The sequence below is a fragment of the Berghia stephanieae genome, chromosome 4 (genome assembly GCF_034508935.2).
Source record: "Berghia stephanieae isolate SIO BIC M18660-M18661 chromosome 4, UCSD_Bste_1.3, whole genome shotgun sequence".
Lineage (NCBI taxonomy): Eukaryota > Metazoa > Mollusca > Gastropoda > Nudibranchia > Aeolidiidae > Berghia > Berghia stephanieae.
Genome location: NC_088363.1, coordinates 7,842,007 through 7,855,113, shown reverse-complemented (window position 1 = coordinate 7,855,113; position 13,107 = coordinate 7,842,007). Strand labels below are relative to the sequence as shown.

Here is a 13,107-nt window from a genome sequence, read left to right as displayed (position 1 = left end):
GGTAGTGATTCCAATATTGCTTTTTATTTTACTGTGTGTAGTTTGTGACAGAAATGTCATAATAATAATAATAATAATAATAATAATAATAATAATAATAATAATAATAATAATAATAATAATAATAATAATAATAAAAAATAGATCTTTATTGTCCATAAATATGGCAATTTGTCATTTAGTTACACTTGTTATAATGTTAAACGATAACTAAGATTGAACAGATATTTCACTCCTACTTATTTTCTCTCTCTCTCTCTCTCTCTCTCTCTCTCTCTCTCTCTCTCTCTCTCTCTTTCTTTCTTTCTTTCTTTCACACGTGCGATATACACAACATAAACATATTCATTTCGTTTTCAATTTGTTACGATTGTGGCAATTCGACACCAAAAATTATCATCATTATCAATTGGTCAGTTAATCTTACATTAAATAAATTAATCAGTTAATCAGTCAACGAATCAAGTCATGAAGTTACACAGTCAGTCATGACACTCACGATATTGGTCATGGTTTACGATACACGTCTTTCTGGACATCGGAATACACAGTTGCTGGTGCTAATCGGGCAAGGACATTGCGAGTTTATTTGACTTTCGTAACGCCCAGGTGCCATTACTGAAATTCGAAACTGACTAACTTGCGGCAGAGCCTTTTGCTTCTTCAACATCAGATTGGTACGTCATTCTGGTCTTTGTGAATGAGACGGCAGTTGGGTGATTAGTTAGCACTAGATCCTGGCTAATCAGATGAGAAATATTTAAGGTTACACATGTTTTTATGTGCTGGTACGATTGTGTTGGTGGTTGGAATAGGTGAGTATTTTACCCTAACGCATGACATCACTATTAACATTGTACATATAGACAGAACGAAGTTGACGTCACTCAGCTCTTTTATTGTTTTTAGACAGCCATTTGGATGATTAGTTCTCACTAAATTATTTAAATCCGACTTTAAACGTTAACCGTTAATCACAATTTTGTGTTGGTAGGTTATATCTGGCTGGTGGATGTTGTGAGTATTTTACCAAAACGCATAGCATAAATAAAAATCGTCAAAAAAATAAAAAAAGAGACAAGAGGACGATGTTTATAATTTAGTAGACCAACTAGTTTGATTGGATTGGATTAGATGGTTCTGACTGAAGATAGGGGTGACCTGACTGTACTTACCAGCAAAGACAAAACACAAGACATGAGCCATGCCCTAGCAACGCCCAGCAGGAGACTGGAGTGCCAACCTAGAGTCTGGTATGAGGAATGCTTTAATGTCGCCGGTTGTCATACACTATCCCACCTTTACAACCCCGTTAAAACAAAACAAAACAAAACAAAACAAAACAAAAAAAAAAAAAAACTAGGAAAAAATCAGGCTAAATTCATACAACACAATGACGAAATGACTTTTTCACATTTTGGCCAGAAAGTTTTGACTTAGTACATTGATCTATTAACATTGCTTCCGATATGTTAACAGTTATTAAACCCAAGACTTCGTGTTATAAAGTATTGATGGTATGCGGTTAAGCAGAATACTGACCAGTTCTACCAACCAAAACACTAAAACATAAGTTACATTCAACGTTTATAGCGAATTAGAGAGAATTTGGTGAGAACTTATCATCATTCTGGCAGTCTAAAAACAATAACAAGGAGCCGAGTGATAGCTTCATTCATTCTATATGTAGTTCATGGTTTGAAATTTGTTTTGACGTTTCGGGACCATTTTAATCAGTCGATTTTTGAAGTAAACGTTTTCTGGCCAAAATTAGGATAGGGCAGATTGTCAGAAAATAGCCAAATTGGAGTCCGTCAATAAATAAAATAATATTGGAGACAGTTTATTTTATAGTATTTGGCTACATTTGAGTCATTTTCTAGTCATTCATAAAATCTGAAGCGGTCTTTCAGGTTTTGGATGGCTCGTGAATTTTCACGGTAATCAATATTACGACAGCTCTCTTTTGAGCAATAAATGGACATGCGCATTCATATAGCGGTTCTTGATAGTTCCCCTTTGCTATTTGCGCTTCAAAGTGCTGCAATAAATCCCTTTGGAGACCATAAGGAACTAGAATTATCATTTCATGAAGTCCAAGTCCAAGGGCAAGCGTCTATTTTTACAAACCTTCTCAAAATTTCACTACTAATTGCCAAGTACACATTCACACCTGCGTCAAGTGAAGTACAATCATATTTCAACGTGCCTAAAATCAGAAAAATAGTTTTGCTTGTTACACGCCTTACTGTTTTCTCATCCTTGACATGGAAATTGCCCATCCAAGTCACTTCCACTAATGTCTGTTGTAACTTCGATAGAAGTAGAAAATAAATGCTTTATCTTTGTAGTATGGTCTCTTGCTACCTCTGGACAGGACGCCAGAATATCGCAAAAGAACTTTCTATAAGACCCAAAGGCCTCAGATCCCAATCGCTGCTGTTTTGATAAAGGAAAAAGAAAAATGAGAAAGAAAAAAAAAAGAATAATTAAAAGTTGTCACAAGTTGATTCCATGCCTTAGTATGTATGTATGTATGTGTGTGTGTGTGTGTGTGTGTGTGTGTGTGTAGTGTGTGTGTGTATCACAATGGCAAAGCTTGCACTGTCTTGAGGCAACAGTCATATTGAATGTGATCAGTGAACAGACAGGTGACAGATAGCGTTATTGAACAACGCTAGTCTAATCTGTTGTCTTGGGTTTAAAGGCTTTTTACCTATAATTTTGGGCGGTGAAAATGGTCGATATTTATAGTTTTGTTATTGATACTTATTGACTTTAGCCTATTCATTCCGGCTGGAGTTTTAGCCATCGGCAAATGAATCATCTCCATAGTATCTGATTCTGTGTCATCTTCTCTGTCTCTTTCCATGTGACGCTTTCTGTCTTCAGTTCGTCCATTACTCTCTTTCTCTCTCTCTCTCTCTCTCTCTCTCGCTCTCTATCTCTATCTCTCTTCCCCCCCCCCCTTTTAGCCTCATGCTTCGTGTTTTTAACATAATGCCAACAATGATCCAATCCAGCGATATTGTCATGCTATATTACATTTATTTCTAGAATGAGAATGTGTGTAACAACTGTCCTCATTATTCCATCCAACAATTTTATCAATATCAAATGTGAAGGAATCTGTTTTAGAGATTTTCTTGTAGGAAATATCACAGTTGACAATACTTTTATAAAAGACTTTAAAAAAAAAATTAGCTTGGAAACTTTCAGATTTTCAAGATCAATGAAAATTATTCCAACTCGTCGAAGTCTGAAACTTGACACGTCCAAACAAATCAAGCGATCAAGTTTCAAAGTTTTTGATAATTTCATCATCATTTTAACCAGTTAACTTCCGTACTCTGGAAAAAACAAAAAAACAAACATGTATTTTAAAATTTTGCCAGAAAATTTTCCTTCAAATACTGATCGATTTAAATAAACCTCATTTTGGCAAAAACTCTCAAACCTGGGAATTTAAGGTAGAAATTGCGAAGTCCCAGAATTGAGAATTTTTGCCATGATGAGGGTAATTTAAATCGAATGATATTTAAAGGACGGGTTTTCTGGCCAAATTTTTAAATACATGTTTTTCCAGAGTAACTGGTTCACCGATCAATTTTTTAATTGATATTTTCTGGCCAAAATAAAAAATATAGGATTTGTCAGAGGCCAGCAGCTTGAATGTATTCAATCGCTGTGGTCATAATTTTCTATACGTACGTATCACTATTTTCAAGGTAACTGGAAACCTCCACTGCGCTGCTGCTGTGCTGTTGTAATCGCTGAAAAGGCACCAGTTATCGCAATAGTCAACTACTGTATGAATAGGCCTAGATAGGAGTTAGCCCAAGTCTGATCTGCCAAAGCTGGTATGAATAACTTTTAATCTTCCGACAGCTGATAGAACTTGGATGGCGGCCTTTCAGGAGGGAGACCAGTTTTACGGGCAAGTGTAAATTGGGTGCGAAGATAGTTTTATCTCACTCGGTAGTAAAATTCTGGTGGTGGACGTATTCATGGTGGTAGCGGACCTCATGAAAGCCCTTATCGATGACGCTGTTTGGGATTTTTACAACTTATAACATAATATAATCCCCCTGGATGGAAGGAGAGGATCATGTGTTTGTGTGTATGTGTGATTGTGTGTGTATTTGTGTATGTATTAGTATGTGTGTGTATGTGTGTTTGTGTGTATGTGTGTGTATTTGTGTGTGTCTGTTTGTATGGATGTAAAAGAACATGGCAAAGCTTTCTGAATTGAACATTGATACGTTTTATGTATATTATGAAGAATTGAGAGTTAATTACCCTTGAGTAAGATACAGATGGACCTGTTTCCAATGTTAAGAATTTGCATTTAGATTACAAAAAAATGAAGTGAAATAGAAGGAACGACATTGACGTCATTCAGCTCTTTGTTATTGTTATTAGCCAGCCATTTTTATGAGAAGCTCTTACTAAATTTTATAAATCTAACTATAAACGTTCAAGGTTACGCATGCGCATAGTTTTGTGTGTTGGTACGTTATATACGGTTGACGGATGTTGTGAGTGTTACCAGTGTGCATTTACGTCCACGTGCATTCAGCACGTCTCCACAGTCTGTGGACTGTTGATTAGAGCAGACAAACTACATTCCTATGACAAGAGTACCGTGTCACAATCGGTGGTGTTGATCTCTATGACATTTTTATTGACGACTGTCTTCAATCCAATCTTGTCTAATTGTTGTTTTTCAACACGTTCTCCGCCTGCTACGACTTCTCATCTGCCAGACTTTGAACAAACACGTGTGTGATTTCAGATTTTAACCGGAAAACTCGTCCTTCCATCGATTAAAATAATAATTGAGCATTTATATAGCGCAATATCCACTTAACGTGCTCAATGCGCTTTACAAGGGCTCCCTGGTCAACAGCAACATTTAACATGTAGGACGAGACATGGCGCCTGTTAGGCGATATTACAATTTTTCGGACAAAGACAACGCTGTTAACGGCCAGGTACTCATTTTACACCTGAGTACGGTGAGAGAATGTGAGTAAAGAGTCTTTTCCAAGGACTCAACTATGCGCCGAGCGAGGCTCGAACCCAGGACCTTCCGATCCGAAAGCGAGTGTCATACCACTAGACCACATAGCCGCACAAATGACCCTGAACTTGGCAAAAAACCTCTCAACCATGAACCTTCGTGAAGAAAATGTAGGGGTTGTTCCAGGGCACAGCAGTAATAGTAAAAGGTATCTATGATTTAAACAGAGGCCTACCCATTACTATGGGTTTTTCTATTCTTGTCATGGAATGAGATGACTTGGTTTTTATCACGAACCTAGCTGGAATTATTTGCTATGAGGGAGACAGTAGTGTTGCGTTTGTATGTGTGTTTGTATTTGTTTTTGTTTTTGTGTGTGCGTGTCTTTGTGTGTATGTCTGTGATAGATTATCATTGTCTTGTAAACCCCCTTTTAAATTCTCTTTTATTCAAAACCAGCCCTGTCCAAATTATGCAACTGCAAGAGAAGATGTTTGGCCTGGTGCCACACCTCTGCAGAGTAATCTGTATGGATCCCTGACAGGGTTTAGGAAGACAACGGCGTTCGTTCACCAACTAAACAGTCATATATGAAGCAGACTACAACTACGAACATTTCGTAGAAATAAGATTTTTTTGTTTCTATTTGACGATTTTATAAGGATCATTAATTCAATAAACTTCTTGAAAACGATGTTTTGTTGCCAGTGATGGCATATAACGAATTTTAAAGCATTAATTTAATGTATTTAAACACAAATTGGTGATTTTTAAGGGTAGTTATAATGTTGTTACCCCTGAAAACTAAGAATTTTCCAATTCCAAGTATGCATGTCTGATATGAAGACAATATGAGGGGGTCGGAGAAGACGAAGAATAATAGAAAATCATCTGAAGACGTTCAAACGGCGTGTAAGATTTTTGGGTTTGACTTTGGCTGAGCTCGTAGATTCCATCCTATCCCTGGCCCGTCTCTGTGGCATTCATGATTCTCCTCACAGCTAGATTTGCTTCTATAATAACCCCGTGGCTTCCATGTCAATATAGAATTTGATAAGAATAAAATAAAGAAATGCACATCGTTAGATGTCGTCGCCAGGGCATTCCGTAAAGGAATATCGATAATCCGTCAAATAAATGTTTGATTTCGGCAGGAATTACCCATGTTGTACAAATTTGAGTGATATTGGGAGTAAATAATCTTGCTCAATGCTAAAAGAACAACTGTGCCTGAAACGTGGCTTGAACACGGGACCTTTCGGGTCTCAGTATAATGCCTTGGCCTCTCTGCCTTTCGGGTCTCAGTATAATGCTTTGACCTCTCTGCCCCCCCCCCCCCCCCTCCAGTATACAATTGGTGTAACAAAAAGAATTCTCACAAACTGATAGACCAATCTGATACAATATTCTCATTCTGTCTCTTTCTTTCTATTGTAGGTACAAGAGAAGCAGCCTTCGTCCACTCCCTGTCATCGGCAGGTGTTGCCCACGCTGTAGCCCGTTCCTGTTCCAATGGAGAGTTACAACGGTGTGGCTGTGACAGAACCGTTCGGGGAAGAAGTCAGGAAGGATTCGAATGGGCAGGATGCTCTGATAACATTGCCTATGGAAAAGCCTTTAGCCGAGTGTTTGTGGACGCTAGGGAGAAAGGAAAGAAGAGGAAGACGAAGGCCAGATCCATTATGAATTTACACAACAATGAGGCGGGAAGGAGGGTGAGTAATTGGCCTTGTCGTCGTCTTCGTCGTCAGCATCATCATCATCATCATCATCATCATCATCATCGCATCATCATCATTATCACCATCATCACCATCATCCCAACCCTCCCTTTCTCTCTTCTCTCTCTCTCTCTCTCTCTCTCTCTCTCTCTCTCTCTCTCTCTCTCTTCACCTTCTATCTCTCTTACTCTCAGTCTCACATATATACACTGTCTTTCACACACACCCACACACACACACACACACACACACACACACACAAACAAACCCATCTCTCTCTCTCTATCTATCTATCTATCTATCTATCTATCTATCGATCTGTAAGGGTGATCAAACCACACAGACGGTTTATACACTGACTGCCGTATGTCGACAAAATTACTTTTTAATACATTTTGGTCAGAATTTTTTAAATTTCCTATTTGTAGATCGATCGAGTAAAATCCTTCAAAGTGCCAACAATTCATAAACGAGATCCATTGAGATCACGAATTTCATTCAGTAGAATGTCATTTTGGGGTCCCGATGGCCCGGATGGACCCACAAGCAAAAGACCCGGTATCGATTCGGAAGCGTCAATCTAGCATAAGGTGGGAAGCTTGATCCGTTAGATCAAGCGCAACGTATAGATAGTATGCAGATGACGTCATTCAGGCCTTTGTTATTGTTTTTGCCATCCGCGTTTGTGAGTTGTTCTCACTAAACTTTATTAACCAGACTATAAAAGTTCATGGTTACACATAGTTTGTGTGTTGGTCCGTTATACTTCCGGATGGCAATGTTGTGAGCTTCTTAGCCAAGCGCATTCTATCTATATGCGATAGATTTATTAGTGTCCTATCAGAAGGGTAGTAAGCAATTCCTGCTGTCCGTTTAACTGGGATAAACTCCGGCTCCATAGGTGTTTTGGCTTTGAATGGAAACGTTTAGGGCCATTTTAATTTATCAATATTGATGCTGTGCGTTTAGTCCAAAAAAAACAAGAAACCCAACAAAAACACCTCACAACATCCGCCAGCCGGATATTACGGACCAACACAACCCCCCCCCCCCCCCAACAAAACAATGTGTAACCTGAAACGTTTAATGTTTGATTGATAGAATTTATTGAGAACCACTCATGAAAATGGCTGGCTAAAAACAATATCAAAGAGCTGTTGCCGTCAATTTCGTTCCCTTCATGTTATGAAGTAAATTTATAGATAGTATGCGCTTGGCTAAGAAGCTCATAACATTCCATCCGGAAGTATGACGGACCAACACACAAAACTGAGTGTATCCATGAACGTTTATAGTCGGGTTAATACAGTTTAGTGAGCATTACTCATAAACGCGGATGGCAAAAAACAATAACAAAGACCTGAGTGACGTCATCTTCGAACTATCTATATTTTTCTAGCCATAATATAAACATGCGTTTGGTCAGTGTGTGACAAAACACAGCCAGTCGTTTGCCCCTCAGTATCAATTGTACTTTTCTCGGCCTCCTTTGGGTGGCGTCTTTTTTATTTTATGGTCGTCTAATTGGTCATTGAAAGTCACTCTAGTCATAAGGAAGGGGCTATGTTGTGTTTGGGCAGGGTGGTGATGGGTGAGATGATGGTTGGGTTGTCTTTGTTTAGGGCAGACGGGAGATTAACCCGCTAGCCACCCGTAACCACGAGATATAATTCCTGTGTCTGCGGCCATAACCACCCACCATAAGACGCTTTTAAATGGACAATCGCCGACTTTTATTTTTACATTATGTAGTTTGTGATAGAAAACATTCGTATTTGCTAACTCGTCAAATCGGGAAATTTGATTTCAGTGTATTGAACAGCGGGACCATGAGATAAGTGAAGCAATAATCGTACTCTGTAAAAACCCATATTTTAATGTTTGGCCAGAAAACTTATCCTTCAAATATCGATCGATCTAAAAGACCCTCATCTTGGCAAAAAAAAAAAAAAACTCTCAAACCAGGGACTTCGCGAAGTCACAGGTTTGAGATTTTTTTTTTTTTTTGCCAAGATGAGAGTCATTTAAATTGATCGATATTTGAAGGATACGTTTTCTGGCCAAATTTTAAAATATGGGGTTTTCTAGATAACGACAGAACATGGGTTGAGTATAAAATGTTATGCTTGTATCATAGCCCTCATACCAAGTCTCTAGATCTTGTAACGCGCTTTTATTGGATATTGCGCTATATAAATGCTCAAGGGTTTTTTGTTTGTTTTTTAAAAAAAAGTAGAGTTCTTCAGCCTCGGCATATCCACCAGTCTGATAACTCACATTATAACTGGGATCCCATCCTTGTCATTTCGAAAACGAAATTATCTCTCTCATAAAATTATTATTCATTAAAAAAAAATAATGCACATTAAATAATTCGCATTCGGTTTGACGACTTGAATATTGAATCATATAGAAGGAACGAAATTGACGTCACTCAGCTCTTTGTTAGAGTTTTTATGCAGTCATTTTGGTGACTAGATCTCACTAAATTATATCAGTTAAACTATAATCGTTCAATGTGACACATACTTTTGTGTTTTGGTCCTATATATCCGGCTGGCGGATGCTGTGAATATTTTACACGTATAGCATCAACTGACAAGTCTTGATGTGTCCAGTGTCAAATCCATTCCTAGGGTTGAAGTGACCATTCCTTGTCCAGTAGCTGTGTCCAGTTAATTGTAAGGCTTTCTGGTCTTGTGTTCTCTCGGCTTCTGACTCGTAGTTCGATTCCCGCTGCCGAGTGCGCACAATTGAGTCCTTGGCAAAGACACTCCCACATTGTCTCATCGGTAACAACGTTGTCTTTGTCGACAAAAATAATAGCGGCTCTACTCTAATGTCATATATCGTCTCGTTCTCCATGTCTGATGCTTCTGTTGGCTTGCGATCGCTTGTAAATCGCCTTGAGCTCATTTTAGTGGATATTGCGTCCTATTAAACCTCACGTTTTGAATTGTAATGAGGGGAAAAAAAGCTTTTTTGGGATAAATTACACATAATATAGCAATGCAAAGAATAAGGTGACTGGCGAAAACCGTACAAATCATAATATACTCTGTGTTTTTGTTGATAACTTTCCTTTTCTCTTCATAACACGTTAGTTTTCATCAAATGTTCTCAGAGTGCTATTCTCTATTATAAGACTATAAACTTGGAGTGCTCATTCTAATTTAAAAGTCAAAATTATTTTTTTTCTCAATAAGGAAAACAAAGACAAACAAAATACAAACAAACTATTAGAAAAAACAAACAAAATGTTTTTTTAAAAAATTGGGGGAAAAAACAGCAAAAAAAATAAATAAATAAATTAAAAAAATAAAATAAAATAAAAATAAAAGCCACAACAAAAAGCAACAATTCAATTGTTTAAGTGACGGCAAATCGGGACGAAATGAAGTAAAAACTGGAGTCCCCTCTAGAGAAAGGCCGGTGTTTTACATGCTGACTGTTTTCTGTCCAGATCTTATGAATTGCTTTTCATCTACAACGATAACCCATCGCTTAATCATTGGATTAAGATGCGTCTCAGTTCATTCGGCCATGTAAACATGCTATCTCTTGCATGGCCATATAACAACAAAACACTTTTTTTTTAATTCTGGCCAAAAAAAAAAAAAAAAATAAAAAAAAAAAAAAACATTTGGACACTTCAAATATCAACCAGTTCAAAATGGCCCCTAACTCGTCAATCAGTCTGAAATAAAGACTTCAATCAAATGTTAGGTCAGAGATTTTGGACAAGTTGAGATTCTCTCTAACCCGATATAATAAAACGAGATAAAAGTTTGTAGGCCAGAATCCCCCCCCCCCCCACCTCTCAGTGTCACAGTATGGCAGTGCAGTGTTCATGATGGTTTTCTCTTGAGTCAGTCAGGAGCTCCAGTGGTAAGACACTCACCATATCATCTAAACGTCCTGGATCGAATCCCCGTAGAGATGTTTAGATATTTTCTCCAGAATTGAGTGCGATTTTGTAGTCAAGTGCTAAGATCCGTATGTTAAGAGTTCGACTCCCGTTGTTTTGGCGCACAGTTGATTTCATGGTGACAATTTCCAATTCAGCCCAGCAACTCACAACTAAAAGTACATGCATATTTGTACTGTATATTGACTTACTATTGATGCCATCCGCCAGTGAGATTTAACATGTCAACACACAAAACTGTGTGTAACCTTTAGCGTATATAGTCCAATGTATGTGATTTACTGAGAACTTGTCTAGAAGTAATAACAAAGAGTTGAGTGAGGTCAACATCGTTCCTTCTATACGTCCATTCCTCGGTTCCTTGTGGGACATAGAGCTACCGTACTCTTCTAGCGTACCCAGTTCTGGGTGGGCTTTCTCCATTGAGGTCCTGACATTACAACTGCCTCTCTCCCCTCTCTTCCACCAATCATCTTCATGTCTCTTCTGGTCTCCCAACATTTTCTGTTTGATTCCCGTGGGGAATCTAGAGTTTGTCTGGTCACATTTGGTGGACATTTCCTTTGAGGACGCTATCAATTCAACGTCATTTCCTTTTTGATAGCTCTTATCGTATTAGATCTTGGATTGGTTTTGCCTTCAGTGTTAGATTTATTGGTGTATTGATCTTTAAGATGGATAATTATTGACAGAAACTGACAGTACATTTTTGACAGTTTTTGACACACTCCAAATTTTTTGAGCCGTAAAAGAGGAATAACTTTATATGACAGTATTGAATATCCGGATTGGTCTTTGGGGTAATAAAGTCATCTTATCATTTTCAAATCCCGTTTTTTTGGCGGGGTTTGTGTGTGTGTGTGTTTGTTTGTTTGTTTGTTTTACTCCACCCCCTCCACAGTCTCCTTCGACACGTCAAAGATAATAAATGATATTTCTGTGTCAGGAACGTTTCCCCCTTTTCAAATAAATGGCCGATGTTTTGGTTGCCGTTAATCTTCAATACCTTATGTTTTTCCATTGATTTTCACACCAGTCTCTTTTGCTTCCAAGGAAATAACAATCTGATTTGTCCTGGGCATCTTGTACAAATCAAGTAAGCATGTTCAAACGACGAAGAAATCAATTGCTTGTGTAATATTATAGATAATATTATTGGTTCATCTTCTTCCAGTGGCTGTTTTGTTTCCACATAGTATTTTGTTCTGTTACATATTTGGTATTGTTTTAGTCATTTTTATTTTGTTTGTTTGGTTGGTTCTTTTGTTTGTTTGTTTTGTTGTTGTTTTTGGGGGGGGTTTTTGTTTCGTTTATTGCTTTTACTTTGTTGTTGCTTTATAAACTTGACAGTAAGAAGTTTAAACCAAACCCATTCATTGTCTATTCGTCACGTTCAATCCTCGTAAAAACTAATAGATAGACGTTACTGTATTATCGCTCTCATTATCGCGATTGTCACAGCGAGTACAAAAGGTAAATTATGAGCTAGATGGGTTGTTGTGGAATTGGCAGTTGCCAGGGAACGTAAAAATGTGACAGATTTGACACAATAACGAGTTGCTAATCGTTTTCTAATCACCAACCCTTGTGTACCGTGGCCGGGTACGTATATCACCTATATTATATGTTATATTTTACAGACCTGTCTTCTGGACCATTTTATATTCGTAATTTTAGGGGATAAAAATTGTAGTCGCTATAGTTAACTTTAAAATTCAACAATTTACTCCCACAAGGATTAAATGACACTTCAAAATCCATACAATTATGTAGTCTGGCATCAACTTTCATTTTCAATACGTTTTAATGACTTGGAGATGCTCATGAAATTCTGAAATTGGAGCCTAAAGTTCGTAATTCTACGAAATTTTCGTAGCTGTAGGCAGGTCTGTATTATATTATCATTAGGCGACGGTGACGTCAATGATGGGATTGCACCGGGTATTACAAATAGGGAATTCTTTATAACGTGTCTTGCTACCATTCCCAGTTAACCGATATCATTGAATTTTATTTGTTTTTTGGGTTGCAAGTATGCATTCTATTTTGTGGGGATGTGCGTGCGTGCGTGAGTGAGTGCTCAAGTGTGTGTCTGTGTGTGTGAATTTGTGTGTGTGTGAGTTTGTGTGTGTATATGTGTGTGTGTGTTGAGGAACATTTTCTTTCAAACCATGCCAAAATGAAGGAAGTAGGATCGAGTCCAAGATCTGGCGTGATTGCTATTTTATTTGCAAGATATATTTGTCTTAAATCATCTTTTTGGAGAATTGTCGCAATTAAGCGAGATGCTCTTCGAGTCCATTAAAAAAAATATAGACCAGAACTCCAGGGAATTTTGTGTCAGCCATTTACGTAGTAAGTCGAATCTATTGTTAGAAATTCATGGAGAGCTAATAGAATGAACGAAATTGACGTCACTCAGGTCTTTTTTTTTA

At 37.7% G+C, this 13,107-nt stretch overlaps 1 protein-coding gene across 1 annotated transcript in view; it reads left to right on the top strand.

The window, feature by feature from the left end:
- The window catches only part of LOC144969968 (protein Wnt-4-like), a 78,508-nt gene that overhangs the window by 39,502 nt on the left and 25,899 nt on the right, over window positions 1-13,107 (top strand). The window contains exon 4 of the mRNA XM_078909082.1: window positions 6,461-6,738. Coding sequence (XP_078765208.1) covers window positions 6,461-6,738 — 278 coding nt within the window. The remainder of the gene's footprint in view (window positions 1-6,460; window positions 6,739-13,107) is intronic.